The sequence below is a fragment of the Sardina pilchardus genome, chromosome 15, assembly GCF_963854185.1.
Source record: "Sardina pilchardus chromosome 15, fSarPil1.1, whole genome shotgun sequence".
Taxonomy (NCBI): Eukaryota; Metazoa; Chordata; class Actinopteri; order Clupeiformes; family Clupeidae; genus Sardina; species Sardina pilchardus.
Window position 1 is genome coordinate 25,842,470 of NC_085008.1, and position 16,736 is coordinate 25,859,205.

General features: G+C 41.9%; 1 protein-coding gene across 2 annotated transcripts in view; it reads left to right on the forward strand.

Moving 5' to 3' along the window:
• negr1 (neuronal growth regulator 1) overlaps positions 1 to 16,736 on the forward strand; it is a 110,055-nt gene that overhangs the window by 48,289 nt on the left and 45,030 nt on the right. For both annotated transcript variants that reach the window (XM_062556103.1, XM_062556104.1), the window contains exons 4-5: positions 4,295 to 4,426; positions 15,671 to 15,791. In XM_062556103.1, coding sequence (XP_062412087.1) covers positions 4,295 to 4,426; positions 15,671 to 15,791 — 253 coding nt within the window. The remainder of the gene's footprint in view (positions 1 to 4,294; positions 4,427 to 15,670; positions 15,792 to 16,736) is intronic.

A 16,736-nucleotide genomic window follows, 5' to 3' on the forward strand; every position in this document is an offset into this window, starting at 1 on the left:
GGATTAGACCATTAGCTTCTCGCCTGCTAGCTTCATGTTTAAAAGTGACTAAGATTTCTGGTAATTTTCCCATTTAAAACGTGTCTCCTCTCAAGTTAGAAAGTGCAATAAGACCAACTGAAAATGAAACCTGCCGTTTTTCTAGGCTGATTTGACATGGAACTACACTCTCATCTGGCGTAATAATCAAGGCAACTTGCAAACTACTGGCACTACTACTGCTTGTTGTCTATGGGGACTATTTTCAGATGCTGCGTACGATAACACTGCGCCTATGGTACGTTTGCAAGTTGCCTTGATTATTACGCCAGATGAGAGTGTAGTTCCATGTCAAATCAGCCTAGAAAAACGGCAGGTTTCATTTTCAGTTGGTCTTATTGCACTTTCTAACTTGAGAGGAGACACGTTTTAAATGGGAAAATTACCAGAAATCTTAGTCACTTTTAAACATGAAGCTAGCAGGCGAGAAGCTAATGGTCTAATCCGATTCAATGATCTATGCTAGGCTGAAGCTAAAAGTTGTATCGCCAGACTCACAGAATGGCTGGATGAATGGGAGCAAGGTAAATATTGATTGTTTTGCTCGAGGGGAGGTGGAAAATGAGCGTATTTCCAAAAATGGCGGAATATCCCTTTAACACCAAACACATATTCCAGCGCTTTCCAGTTACATGCTTATCCCTTTAACAGATTGTCCCAGTGGAGTTCACTGCTTCTGCAGAGCTAGCTCTGAGTCAGGCAGACCTGATCAGTGTGTGTTTGTGTGTGTGTGTGTGTGTGTGTGTGTGTGTGTGTGTGTGTGTGTGTGTGTGTGTGCGTGTGTGTGTATGTGTGTGTGTCTGTATGTGTGCACATGGGGTTTACCTTGCTTTGCTTCCAGGGGCTGTGCCCCCACCAAGCGTAAAGCAGGATATAAATAGATTTCACACTGAGTAATATTGCGGCGAGGATGTATTCTGACCAGGCAGTTTTTTTTACCTCTCTATTTGCCTCCTTCCAGTATAAGCATGTAAGCACGTCTGCTGGGTGCCTGCCTGCCTGCTGCACTGCATTGCATATCTGGACCATGTCCAGATAGTGGACACTCCGTGCCGGATCTGGCGTGGATCTGGCCCGGAGGTGGCTACGAGATGTGGATCTGCGCAGAAGGTTTTCCTCATGATTTGTGAGCTCTGCTGATTCACTAACAGTCCGTGTTGCCAGGAGCTTTAGCTAAGTAGGCCGATGGTACTGTATCAAAGGACATTTCAGAATAACCCCTGTGGCAGCAGCGCCTTTTGCCAGAAAATGTCTTTTCCCTAAATCAAAAACAAAACACCATGCCATAATTTCCTCAACTAATCTATTTCAGCTTGACTCATGTGGGGGTAGTGTTGTGTGCTTTGTGTTATATTGTTATTTGGCGAGTGTAAGCCCTTCAGTTTGTCTTCAAAACTATGGTATCTCGCCGTTATGTTCTCCAAACACTGGAGTGATTAAACATGCACTCCAGTCTCTGAGGTTTTTTGTCTGAGCAGTGAAAGCACATTTGGTGTGTGAAACGCTCAAGCGTAAAACAACAGCAGTGCGGTGATTGACAGATGATTAAAACAAGCACAGAGGAGTGATATATTACGCAAGATTTCTCATTACCACGTGCACTTCACAGGAGCTCCAGGATCACCAAATATGGCCCTGCATTGTCAGGGTAGAAACAGAAGAGAAAGGGAAGGAACACACGCACGAACACACACGCACACACACACACACACACACACACACACACACACACACACACACACACACACACACACACACACACACACACACACACACACACACAGCCTAAATGGAATCTTAAATTTAATTAAAACTGAAAGTATGACATGACATGACAAAGAACAATTTGTGGAACCTCAATGACACAACAGTGAATAGACAAGCAATTATGAATTATCTTACTGTGAAATGACTGCATTGTGTTGCGTTGACGTTCCAGATGGCAGTTGAAAGTTGCCCATCTTAGCCAGTCCTCGGTTGCTACCTCGGAGGACTCGAAGCAGCACCACGGAAAAGCTGTCTTCCTTATGGGTTTATTCGGGCGGTTTTTATCTTCTGTGGAGTGGCTACCACCCCTGCTGACTGGCGCTTTAAAAAAGAAACACTGTGAAAGAAAAGCTCCCCACTCGCATTAACAGACTTCAGCTCACAGTATGGCCGGAACTGGAGAAGCATCCATCCTTTTTTCTTCCTCCTCTTCCTGAAGTCAGCATCCAACTCCTTAGTTTACCCTGAATTCCAGTGCTGGAAATTGTCCCCTCACTAAGGAATAGATGTCTTTGTCTCGAGGATGAAAATGGTTTCAATTTATTGTTAATTTATGCCCCAGTGGGCTTGCCATAACACAATGACAGCACTTTTGAAATTAAATATTGACAAAACTCAGATTATCAAGGCTACAGAGTGAAATAGATTTTTCTCCTCCTTTGACTAATGTTTACATAACTAAGAGTTGTATTTGAACGCCACTCTCTTGTCTCTGTCTCAATTCTTGTTCTGTGTTCTGTTTCTTGGCCTGTTCTTTGTTCTGTAAGTACATCTCAAAAGTTCATGCTAGCCTGTTTGATGCTTGTTTGAGAGTATTGATGGACAGACATGTTTTAAGTTGAAAACAGATTCTTTTTTAGATTAAGTATTGTTTGAACTGAGCTTGTAATCTTCTCATACATGTATTTTTTTTCTTTTGGTTATACAATATTTCATATGGCTTTTGCTTTTTTGGCATTGTAGTATGTGCATAGCAGAAACAGTGCTGTCCAACTAAGATGCAATACACTGTGAAATTGGGAAATGAAAACACTTCCTGACACTCATGAAACTCAACTGAATGAATCTGAAGTAAATGAAATGACCAATTCAAGAAAGCTGATGTACACAGTGAATACAATGACAAAGTCCCCTCAGAAATTAATCTAAAGACTCAGACTTGTTTTAGAAGTTGGCAACACACAAAAAGCTGCTTCTATTCTAGACTGGCCCGGCTGTAAAAAAACAAAAAACAGAACACATTGGATGCTGTTGCCTACATCAGTCTTTCACACATCTCGTCTCCTCCTTATAGCTGTGTGAGTGTGAGATGAGCCTGGTGTGGGCGGGAGAAGATGGGCTATAGATTACCACATGCTTGGCTGCTATCTAATCACAGGCTATGGGCGGCTGCTGTAAGATAATAATGAGTGGCAGAGACATCGATGCGTTTCTATAGCTGTTGTCTTTTAATATCAAGAGACCGGAAGACGAGGAGAAATGGAATGTGTCCTATATACTTTACAGAGCATGAAGGGATGGTTTAAATACAGAACAGCTAACGCAGGGAAGTGCAACCGAACCGAGACCGTTACAGAAAGTAGAAGAGCTTTAGTAAAAAAGACAATGACTCATTCTCATCAGTAGAGCCCAGCGTACAGTCAATACATACAGTACAGTCAACACATACAGTACAGTCAACACATACCGTACAGTCAACACATACAGTACAGTCAACACATACAGTACAGTCAACACATACCGTACAGTCAACACATACAGTACAGTCAACACATACAGTACAGTACAGTCAACACATACAGTACAGTCAACACATACAGTACAGTACAGTCAACACATACAGTACAGTCAACACATACAGTACAATCAACACATACAGTACAGTCAACACATACCGTACAGTCAACACATACAGTACAGTACAGTCAACACATACAGTACAGTCAACACATACAGTACAATCAAGACATACAGTACAGTCAACACATACAGTACAGTATGTTCAGCACCTTCTGCTCCAGACTGGCTCTTCCTGTGATGCCAGTGCGCACGTGTATATTCATCTTGACTTCTGCCTGGTTTCAAGAGATGTCGTGCACCTGTTCTGTTTCCTACCCTGTGTTTTTGTTTGTTGCTTGTGTTTGTTTTTTTTGTTTTGTTTTGTTTTGTTTTTCTGAGCTCCTTGTCGTGTGTTTTGTTTCTTCTCTGATCCTGCTGAGGACCAGCATGCACCCCGAGACTGTGACAGAGCACTTCAATCACAGCAGAGGACATGCTAGTTTCTCAAACATAAGAGAGCTGTATGATCTCATTACAGTCACTCTGCATTTCATGTGGCTCATTAAATGGCTATATGGAGGTGTCAAAAAAAAACGGTTGTGTTCCTTCTAGCTAGACCTACGATGTATGTACATGATGGAAACATAACACGAATCACTGAATTTTCAAGTAATGTGTATTCATGCTTTTTTTTTTTGTTTTTGCACAGCCAAGAAGCAGGAAAGTGGGGAGTATTTGAACATCACAGGAATAACTCGAGATCAAGCGGGAGACTATGAGTGTGGAGCGGGAAACGACGTCTCCTCGCCGGATACCAAGACCGTGAGAGTCACCGTCAACTGTAAGTGTGTTTCACGTTTACTGTTAAAAATTACTGGCTGTGACCGTTGTCCTTCTGTGTTGTGGCGTGCTTGTGTGGGTCTGTTAAGTCGGTGTCGCAGTGTGTTTCTCTGTGTGTTGGGTGTAACGAGGCTGTAATTTGTATTTGTGTGTGTGTGACTGTGTGTGTGTGTGAGAGAGAGTGAGTGTGTGAGAGTGAGTGTGTAAGTCTGTGTCATAGTGTGTGTGTGTGTGTGTGTGTGTGTGTGTGTGTGTATGTGTTCTGGCCGTGGTGAAGCTGTTAGGTGCTCAGCAGTATTATTCTCCCACATTTCAGTCTGGCCAAAACTGATGGTTGAAACTTTTCATGTGCGTTTGTGTGTTTAGCATAGCAATAGAGCAGAACACAGCACAGCCACCTGATTGGCTCCCTGGCTCCCTACCTCCCTCCCTCTCCCCACATACTGTATCTGCTCTCTTGGTGGTCACACAGACCTTCCTCTTCCTTCCTCTTCCTCTTCCTCTTCTTCTTTCTTTTCCTTCTTCTTTCTCTTCTTCCTCTTCTCCGTCTTCTCTTTAGCGTTTTTCCTCCCCGATCTCCCATCTTGACTAAAATTCATAGTTGGAACTTGGAACTTTTCTTAATATTTAATGAGAGAATTCCCTTTTTGTCTGGCCAGAGATGATTAATTTGGGGTCTGGACCAATCTCAGTGTTCGAAGGCCTCCTCCATTATGGAGGTAATGAGTCTTTGAGAAGTGTGAAAAGACAGTAATGAGCGAGTCCTGCATTAATGAATTATGTCGGCTTTAGTCATCACGGTCACATGGAAATGTGCCTCCTCTGTGAACGAACGGAGAGCGGCTACACACACACACTCTCACACACACACACACACACACACACACACACACACACACACACACACACACACACACACACACACACACACTAGTCACACTCTCTATTTTTCTTCTCCCTTTTCTTTTTTTTCCGCCCCCTGTTTAAAGTCTTTCTTTCCAGCCGATGCACCAGAGGTCATTAATCTCTTTGTCTGTGTTGATACCATATGCTGAATCACACTACAGAGAAAGAGCTCATCAATCTCAGCTTCATCTTTTGAGGAGGAGGAGGAGGAGGAGGAGTGAGGGAAAGTGGAGAGTGAAGTGAAGGGGGCCATTATGGCTGCTTCCGCTGTCCCCTATCCTACTGTGATCAGTATTCACTTATCGTTACCCTGGACCACTGTGATCTGTCGGCATCATTCCTTTTTTGTAATGATGGAATTCATTTGAGCTGATGACGTTCTTTTATATCCTTATTGATGTCGCTAGCTGTGTTAAAGGCGCACATATAAAAAGGGATTGCGTCTTTGACCCGTGACATCATAGTGCAAGCATAATTTCTTATGTCTGACACCACAGTGCAAGCATAATTTCTTATGTCTGACACCACAGACGATTTATTGTGGTTTTTTTGGGTTTTTTTGGTGAGGGGTATGTTAAAAAACAAGACGTCTTTGTTCATGTGAACACACACACACACACACACACACACACACACACATACACAACTCCCTCCCCAACCTCCTGTTAGGCTGTTGAATGACCCCTTTCATGAAATTAGCATGGTTAATGTCCATCTTCATCCAGCTTATTTCATTTTGATGCAGCCAATAAAAAGCCATCTGTCCACGCGTTCTGAAGACAGACAAATGGGCAGAGGGGCACTTGAAACTCAGAACTCGTTATCGCGCTACGCCTCTGAGTGTCAGACCTTGATATCTTTCCTCACTTTTGAAAGAGCCTACGAAAGAGCTACCACTGAAACACGTTATTATTCCACTTGAAAAACAAGCACATCGGAACAGTTTGAGCACAGTGTTTTACTGTAACTCCCTATCACCCCCTACACACACGCACGCGCGCACGCGCGCACACACGCACACACACACACACACACACACACACACACACACACACACACACACACACACACACACACACACACACACACACACACACACACACACACACACGCACACACACACAGATGCCTCCCTCTACCTCTCGCGCCCTCTCTTTAAAGGACATCTCTGTCATTGAAACTCAGTGGTGGCGGCAGGGTCCTGGTTTTCGCCTGCTGCTGCTGCCGCGGCGGAGACTGTTCACCGTAAAGTCCTTGCGCAAATGAGCGAGTGTCTGAGAGGGGGGGATGATGAAGTGGTGTCCTGCACTTCTGTGTGTCTGTCAGCTCAGACAAGCGGGCTCTCAGGACTTCATCCCAGACAAGCCACTACTCCAGCCCGACCACCGTAGCCCTGGGAGAGGTTCGGAGTCCTTAGACTCTCAGATTTAATAAAGCTTTGGACTTGTTACACCGTTTTACTCTTGCCTTTAATTGTACCATGAAGGTACCAGCTATGTACTGCAGCTGTAAGGATACATTTGAAAAGTCGTGTTCTTCTAATGTGCTATTTACTGTATTACAGAATGATAGTCGAAAGTACATTTGAGCCGAAAGAGCAGGGCAAAGTCTGTACTGAAATGAGCAAATTTGCGAACAGCTGAAGATGTTGAGTTGTCAGAATAAAGATAAGCAAACAATTATGTGACTTATATGGTGGCCTGTCACTTAAATTAATAGAAATAAAGTCAACAAATGTAAGCTCAGAGCCCATAGCTTTGTGTAGAGAGGGTGACTGTTGGAGTAGGTTTAATTAATGTTATAGTCATGGCCTCATGCTTTCTTTAATGCATGAGGTCTTTGTGACTGACATTGGCATTTGAAGTGTAATTAAATGCATGCAAAATTAATCTCTTTACTGTAAAAAAATAATTACCGCTTTTAGGTAAATGCAGTTGACCTCTAGGGTAATTACTGATTAAGAGTGCTTATTAAAATATCTGCAAAGCTCTAACGAAAATAAAATTAAGCTGTAGCATGTTTTGATTAAGCTGCTTTTGAATTGACAGGTATAAAAGTTTAATTGAAGCCAATTCAACAATATTTCAATCATCGGGTCAGCGGTCATTAGTCATAGATCGGAATAGTACAAATGAATAAGAAACTTTAAACCTCAATCAGAGGTTCCTTTTTTTTCAGAGAAGCTGAGTCCATGTAGCCTATTGAGATCTGGCATTGACAAAGAGAGTGGTAATGGTCTCATCAAGGATGCTCTTTACTACTCACATACCACATTTCACATTATGAGCACCGCCATTCTTTTTTACCACTTAACTGATTGTTATGTTCCTCACAAACATACTGTAAATTGAAGTCAACAAGTTCATTGTCAGTGAATACTGACAGTCTTGCTTACTGGAGCCATGCATGCTCTCTCCTTAGGAGCAGTTTCCTAGTGCATAGGGAACCTTCTTAGTCTCTATTCTACGTAGTTCATCTGAAGTGGTCACCATCCACCAAGATAGTACTTCAACACGAATTACTGACTTGTCTTTCCTTTGTGTTTCTACACAGTCATACAGACAAAAGAGAGATAATGGTAGACCTATCAGTGTCAAGTCATTTCTAGGCAACAAAGAGAGTAAATGCTTCCAAGCTTTGTGAAACCTATAGCTATGTAATGCTTTAGCAACTTATGGGCTAAACAAGGTGCATATTTTTCAACACAGTTTTGCTGCTGATGTAAACAAACAATTAAATGGCCGAGAGAGTCTTAAGAGTGGAGCAGCAGAGATGAAGTCCAGTTAGCGATTTAGGTAAAAGTATACACTTCTCATTTAATCAGGTTCAGAGAGCAAGCCCACTAAAGGGCCCTAATGCTGTGGGGACTCCGTTTAAATCTGAGGTAATTGTTGGCCATCTAAATGCGAAAATGTTGGCCAGCTAAGTATATATAGACCAAAAGGCACACAACTCACTCATAGCTTCAAGACATGAACATTATTGTGTTCCACACATTAACAGTGACCTACAGGATTCCCATTATAACATTACTGTATTCTCCATATTAGCAGTAGGCTACAGCATTCCCAGTATAAGATTACTGTTCTCCTCATTTTAACACTGGGCTACAGCATCCCAATTATAACAGTTCTGTATTCCCCAGATTTCACTGAGACCTTGGTTGTGTGAGTTCTAGGTGGTGGAGATTGCACCCTTGTCTGTATAACTTGATTAAGAAGCCTTCTTAGCTGTGATGAATCAGCTTCTGCAGTTCCTCCACCAATAATTTCCACCTTTAAAGGGAAACTCCTACAGTACAGCATAATATGCAGTGAAGCCAAAGCCCACAAATATAGGGCCTGCTGCGGCGATGCTGTTACAAGCGCTGGAGGCGTAGACCTCTTAACTTAATATAAAACGCATTATGGTACTGTGTAAAAGTGTTCACAGTTTTTATACTGTGGCCGTGACCTTATTTTCACCAGAACAGCCATATGTAATTAATTCATAATATTGTCAGACTTCTTCAGCATGAGCACACGCGGCTATATTTCTTTGTGAAAATTACTTTCGGGCTACTGTCTCCGTTTTTCATGACCATGAGCCAACGTACAGCTCTCTAGCAACGCTGTTGTGTTTGATGTCTTTTTATTATTATTTCAGGTCCTGTTAAGCTCCAGCGTTATGAAAACTTGGTGAATTTTAACAGTCATGTCCTTGGAGTTATTGGCTAGTAAACTGCAGAGCAATAAGATGCCTCCATAATAGCACCAGCTCTTGAATTATTGGGGAATCATACACCGTACAGTACATGCTTATCCATATCCATATCCATACATATTACTGTATATACATTTATATTCCATATCTATACTGTACATCATGGATGAGAATGTTTAGTAATACATTTTCTGCAATATCATGTTTTTCAAAGTTATTCATGTAGCTTGTTTTATCCAATGTAAGCAATATCACTAGTAAATGCAAGATATATACTTTATCACACCTTTAGCCCAGGCTACCACACAACTAGGCTATCTGCTGAGACCTGTTAGGTTACTTTAGCGTTACCTGTGTAGGTGGAGAAAAGTTGTGCTTCTACACATGCAGCAACGGCCGTCCTTTCTGCTGCCAGTGCTATACTGTATACTGTATGTGGAGGAGATGCAGTGCAGTTAAACCAGATTTAAGCAAAGCAGTGCTAGCTTCCATTTTTCACTGTCATATACATGTATCTACGTCTAATCAAGAGTATGTTTGATAACAAGTTGTGGGGCGGTGGTAGTGTAGTGGTTTTAAAAGTTGTCTCTAAATGAAGTTGACATTGGCATTGTCAGTCCTGGGTCTTCTGACAGTGGAAGAGAGAAAGAGACTAGAGAAAACATTGAGACTGCGTTGTTAGATTCAGTCATCCAGAGGTGGAACACTAGCTATCATCTCCTTAAGGGACTATCTGATGATTACGCTGTGCTTCTTAGCAACAATAGGTAAGCTAAACAGCCAATTGGAGCAGCCCTTTTCCCATTGGCTCCGATGCCGCATCAACTTGTTGAATCGGCCATAAACTACCAATGAAGATTAGTAAGCTGATTACACTATACACACTCATTGACCAGCCAGATGTTATTAAACATCTGACCGTCAGCTTTGTCTTGATCAGCTTGGTCCTTAAAAACATGTGACCTCTCTGTGATATGGCCTTCCACAACCAGCTGAGCCACCGGACCATTGAGTACATCATGGCTGCACATAGCCTATTCTGGATATGCCTGGGCCTTAGAACAATAAAACTACAGTACTAATGCCATATGAAATGCCACCAGCCATAAATGTATTTCTCGCTAATGGTAGTGGACGCAGACCTTTAATGTCCAGTAAATGTCTGTGTAATTGCCGGACATTTAGACTATGAATGTCTGTGCAGAAAGGAAAGCTGTCATCATTCTTTGTCAGACCGGGCAATGAAGAGGGACCCATTCTTCAGCACAACACTTCTAAGAGCTCATTTGTGTATTCACAACCATTTGCGGCTCTTTGTTTAACAACTATATCCAGTATAATGCGTTTTTTCCCTTCACATAGCCTGCATTCTCTGTTGGCCCTGAGACCGTCCTTATTCCCACATAACATGGCTTTTATTTATAAGAACTGGGTTTATTAGAGAGAGAACATGATGTTATTCTTGAAAATGTAAATGGGAAACTTAATGAATTAATAAATCTTGGCTGAAGCCCCGTTGGTGCCTGACAGAGGGGGGGGGCAATGAGAGTGAGACAGCATTAGGAGCAGTCCCTCTGTTTATAAGCTGATAAGTCATGGACTGATGAGTCCATTTCTTAATTGTGAGGAAAACTCATTTTAGAATGTGGATGAAGAAGTAGGCCATTAATTTATCTTTTTTATTTAAAAAACAAAAAAAAAGAAAAGAGAGAATGCATCCCCAACCATTCAGGAGACAATAGATTTGGGCAAAATACTATTTTTTTTTCTTTACAGCTCAGGAATATGCCTAGTTATCATTTGTACAGTGAGAACGCTAACACATGTCTGGTATTTAAAAAACAGGCTGTGTCTCCTACCTTGTGTGGCCAAAATGGATGCCAGAGCCCCCAAATCACTTCTGAATGCTGACAGTTTATCTCGGCTATTGCTTCATTTTTATGGAGAATCCATGCACTTTATCCATGCAGTGCTTAAACAATGGGAGCAGAGTCACTAGCCAAATAGTAAAGGTTTGATATCCAGGAGCATAAACCCTAAATAAAAATAAGCATCAGTTATCATCACAGATGTTCTACTGATCCTATTTCATCATCTAGTAATGGCTAATCTCTCAAGTTATTTCAGTTTGGCGAGGCAACAATAATATTTGCCACAATGCTCTACCCTGGTATTGTCCTCTGTGGCCCACACAATCTCAAGCAGAAGTCAGAAATGTAAACCGGTGAATGAAGTTATACATTATTACATTGCATGTAAATGCAATGTACTGTTATCCCTGTTCTTTTTATTATTATCGGGATAATTATTCTTCCTCCGACCAAAATCAACGATTTATAACGCTAAAACCACTTAACCGTTTGACGTCATTCAAGCACTCCTACAAAGATCTTGTAACGGAGATTTGACGATTGTATTTTTGACATTTGTGAACTTCATACTTTTTGAGATATTTACGATAAAAGAGTTTAATATTCCCACAGAGTTTACATTGAGATCCTTTGGCGGCAAAGACTAATTGTTACGTCAGTGCTCAGCTGTCAGTAATCAAGGATCTTTGATCCAAACTAAAGCCATGCCACCGCTGCAACCTGAATGTTTTGTCTAGGCTAGGCCTACTCATTAAACTGTAGCTGCGTGCTGAGTACTAACAGCTATGAAAACATTCTACCATGCCATAGCTGCTGTAAACCAGGACGTTATCGTCTTGTCTCCTGTTAGGCTACTCCTAACTTGATTTGTTTATATCGTTACAGTAACCGGTTTGCTCTCGGTAACGTTATCAACAGCTAAAGACAATCTAACCTAACGTCAACGTAAATCTAACACTGTATTTAGCTAACGACAACCAAACTTGCTCCAGGCTAGGTTTTTCGGTATCATTCACAAATTAAAAACCTTTGTTAACAGCTTGTACATTCCTATTAGGACAATCACACACCTGGAGACACTTCGAAGAACATACTAGCTCATCCTGTACAAATATCCTACTGTAAGCTAACGTTACATTTGCTAGATATCCTACCTGTTGCTGCATCATAGTTGATTGGCGTTGTTTGAAATTGTATTCCGTATTCCAATGGTGTCTAAGTCTATGGCCTACTTTTAACCTGCATTAGTGTAGATATGAAGGCTATATAAGCTATCCTACCAGTCGTTTGACTGTAGGCTACTAAAGTGTCAGCTCTTGCAACTCGTTTGAAGTTGCCAACTTCATTTCAGTCTTAAATTCTAATAAATGAAGAGTTATTTTCCATAATAGCCTATATCCACAATTTTGATGCATTCATAAATCACTTTTTAAATGTGACTTTCCAAGTAATTTCAGTGGAAATGTATTTGGGTTATTGTTATTTATCTATTCTTCTGTGTAGCCTAGTTGTCTTTTTAACTATAGACCTAATAGGAATGTTTTACACAGTCAGCAACCTTTTTGCATTTACATGCAATGGTAATTCCTTCCATGGAATTACATTTTCTAGTTAACAATACTTATTATTTCAGCTGCTCCCCACAAACCCCTTCTCGACTGTTCCAGGCTCTCACACGGCAGCATAATTGTTTGTGGTGGTGAAGCTACTGTAAAGAGAATGTCTTTATGCCGTGTGTAAGTGATGGCTGCATGGCGAGCTGCTATCCTGCTCAGGGGCTTTGGGACCTCTTTAATCCAGGACCATTAACAAACACCGCCGTTAATAAAATGATAATGGAATCAAAAAGAGAGAGAAAAAAAAAACATATTGTTCCCTAATTGAAGAGTTGTCTTTCCTACCAGTGGTAATTTTGGCAGGTCATACTGTATCATGTGTGTTCCAATGTACTGTATGGAATTCTAGAGACAGTGTACAGTAGCCTATTTTCCACTATGAATAGGTTTGGGTACACTAACTAGCTTAATCACTGTAGAAGCGTCATGCAGTCTTTCTTCCCTCAAGTAATGAAACTTATTTCCAGCCTTAAGTGGCCTGATGATGTGTGTATTGTCCTTCATTAGGCCTGTGTGGACCATGGTATGGTTTTTAGTATGGATGCTGTAATATGATAGATTGTTATTAATTTCAACGTCTTGTCAGAAAATCAGGCCTTAATAACTTAAAACGCAATGTGGTATGAAATCAAATGAAGGGAGGTTAATAAAAGTGGATGAGCAACAATAGATGGGCCTGAAATCCAAGCCACCGGTTAGTCAGTGAAAGGCGAGCAACTGCAGAGGTAGTTTCTCTGATCAGGAGCGGCACGCGAGAGTCATGAATCATCCGCCACACTCTTGTCAGATCATGTCTTGCTGCTGTCCAGGCTTAAGGCTATTGTGCCGATAACGATACTTCCTTAGTGCCAACAGAATTGGCTACTCAGAGCAAGTCTGTGGCTATGAACAGAGGCAGAGGCGGCTGCTGAAGATTGTGGATTTGAGTGAATGTTGTGTGTAATTGATTGGTGTGGAGGTGATATGCTTGTGATGAAGTTCTGTGCCATGTTGGCATTTTTTGCAATGACACGGCTTTCACGAGTAGCCTCTTCAGGATGTGAGAATTCCTTATGACCTGCGATCATCCATCACCTTCAATTTCTCACTTTAATTTAGTTTGAAAATGGCTATTGCCAGTAGTTTGGAAATGCCTGTGATTGATCTGGTAATTAGTTGTTTCTCTTTTTCCCTGGCTTCAAATGCAAAGCGGCCAGCGCGTAGGTAATGAGAGGAGAATCCCGTTGATATCCAGAGATAGTCATTTGATGGAGCCCGTGAGATAGGGCGTCGGAGATCCATCATGGTCAGCGGCTCTTCTGCTATTAGGTTACCTGCCAAGGGCTGCCAATACCTCACGACGCAGCACGTGTCCGAGTGATGAACGACCTGGAAATGTCCCCAGCGCATTGTTTGTAATCTTTACATCTGCGCCCTCCAAGAGACTGAAGCCCGAGGCTGTTAATTGGACAAACGAATCATCGTACGGCGGCAGGAAATCAACTTACAGCAGTGTAAATGCTGAAATGCACAGAAATGTCATTGTAGAGGGAATTTAAACGCTTACCTGATTATGCCCAGGAGCTGTGGCGTTGGCTGCGCAGGGAGAAGGGTGTGTGCTGTCAAATGTCATTTTCAGATGAGTTTCACCTGAAAGAGACCAATACTTAAAGGATAAAAATGACTAAACACTCCTAAAGGGCATCTTACGCATAGTGAGAAATGGGACTGTTTCAATCAAAGTTAAAAAAAAGGAATAATCCAATCAACTCTGCATCAAGTGTGTTAGGTGAAATGGCGTCATTCTTCTTTTCCTTTTTGATGAAACACACAAGACTGTTTTTTTTTGTTGTCATTACCCATTGTGATCGAGCCTGTGTCAGGTTGCTTCTCAAATGGAAATAAAGGTTACAGGCTTCTATCGAAATGACTTTTGAGCTTAGATTTTCAAAGACTTTGCAGGGAGCCTTCAAAGAGAGTTAGCGGGATTATAAATGCACTTTCACTTAGATTCATTCATCACAAGTAATTTAACAACAAAAGTCTTAAGTGGATCTGTTCACTTAAGGGAACAGTTGTGGCGGTAGTATACAATTCCTTTATTAATTATTCTAATGGCTTTTTTATTGGTTGTTTACAAAAAGGGGGTGAAATCTGATTGGAATTGATGAGGTCAAATGACTTGTGGGAAATATGTAGGAGACTGCTAATAGCCACATGAAGGGGATTGCTTAGTGGTAGGCTTTTCACTTCCCAACGCACGTCAGCAAAGCTAATGCAGTTGTTCATACTGAGGGCCCTGTGCAGTGTGCATGATGTAGGCTACACTGCTGATGTGCTTGATGACCATGCTAGTTCTGATTATAGCCACACACACACACACACACACACACACACACACACAAAACTCGCCCAAAACTCACCCATGGCTGATTAAGAAACAGGAGGACAATCCTTATGTGCAATGTGGCCGACGTTTGATAATAAAATAACCCTGAATGTGGACTGGACACGGCCATAAGTGTATTTAAGCTTTTGCCACTGACCTTGTGTTTCTGATCGCCAAGATAGGGCCCTGCATATTTGAACACATTAATGTGTGCTGCTGGATGATATCAGCTCCTACGATTAATTTCAACTTGTTTTTCATTTTCATTTGAATGGCTAGAAGGTTTAAAGAAAGAAACTGTCTTGGCAGTGACATTGGAAAAAATGATTTGCACTGCGCTTGAGAACTCGAGCGACCTTTTGTATTCTATCCACAGAACCTGCCACCGCCATTCAGCCTTTGAACTTCCATTAAGCAATTTTGCACTATGTAATTCATTTCATAGCCTGTGGGCCGCTTGCTGTTTTTTTCTCTCTTTTAAGCCATTGTTTTCCATGTTTTCGGAATTGAAGCATTGGACACTATTGTCTGTGGGGTTTATTGTAGGTAATTAAAGGAAAACTTAATTTCAGGAAAAATGTCAGTTTGAATATTATATGTGGTATTATATATGTACTGTCTGCATTTGCGTTCGTGCGTGCGTGCGTACGTGCGTGCGTGCGTGCGTGCGTGCGTGCGTGCGTGTGTGCGTGCGTGCGTGCGTGCATGTGTGCGTGCGTGCGTGCGTGCGTGTGTGTGTGTGTGCGTGCGTGCGTGCTTACACATGTGTTTGTGTTCCCCAGTCCCCCCCAACATCCACGAGATGAAGGGTAACAGCGGGGGTCTGCGTCGTCCTGCCCTGCTGCGCTGCGAGGCGGCCGCTGTCCCCACTGCAGACTTCGAGTGGTACAAGGGAGACAAGAGGTAAACCTGCGTGTGTGTGTGTGCATGTGAGTGTGCATGTGAGTGTGCAGTTATCTGTGTGTGTGTGTGTGTGTGTGTGTGTGTGTGTGTGTGTGTGTGTGTGTGTGTGTGTGCAGTTATCTGTGTGTGTGTGTGTGTGTGTGTGTGTGTGTGCATGTGAGTGTGCAGTTATCTGTGTGTCTGTGTGTGTGTATGTGTGTGTGAGTGAGTGTGCAGTTATCTGTGTGTGTCTCTGTGTGTGTGTTTGTCTACTGTCACTCACAAGAACTATAGAAGAATAACTGTACAGAAGCAAAAAATCAACATTGGAACTTGAAGAAAGCCATACATACAGAGTGAACCGTAATTTGAGCCATTTTCAGTAGTTTTTGGATCGAGTAACTATTGTGTTGATCGATCAGTTTCTCAAACACCATGATAAAGCAAATACAATGGAAGCCTCCCATGATCCATATATATGTGTCATGAGGTCGGTTTAATGAAATGTTTGTGCAACCACCTCATCATACTCCCAGGTCACATTAATCAGCATAGATTCAAGTGATGGTTCTTGAATTTAAAAACCAAATTAGTGCATTACCCATAATTTACCCACTTGGAGTGAGAGATTTGAATCATCGCCTCACACTGTGCTAATTGTAATTACAGGGTTTGTTCAATTTATTCAAATTGCCAAGGAGGCATATTGGCATCATACTGGAGTTTATATAATTTAGGATCTGGCTCTGCATGTTTTGAGGATGTTCCTAAATGGATTCACTGTATGTGTATGTTTGTGTGTGTGTGTGTGTGTGTGTGTGTGTGTGTGTGTGTGTGTGTGTGTGTGTGTGTGTGTGTGTGTGTGTGTGTTGTTACTGGGAAAGCACATGGACACTCATGTGTCGACTCATTCCTCTGCCTCACACTCACTGAGGGTGTCGTTGAGTCATTTGCTATCTGGGCGGC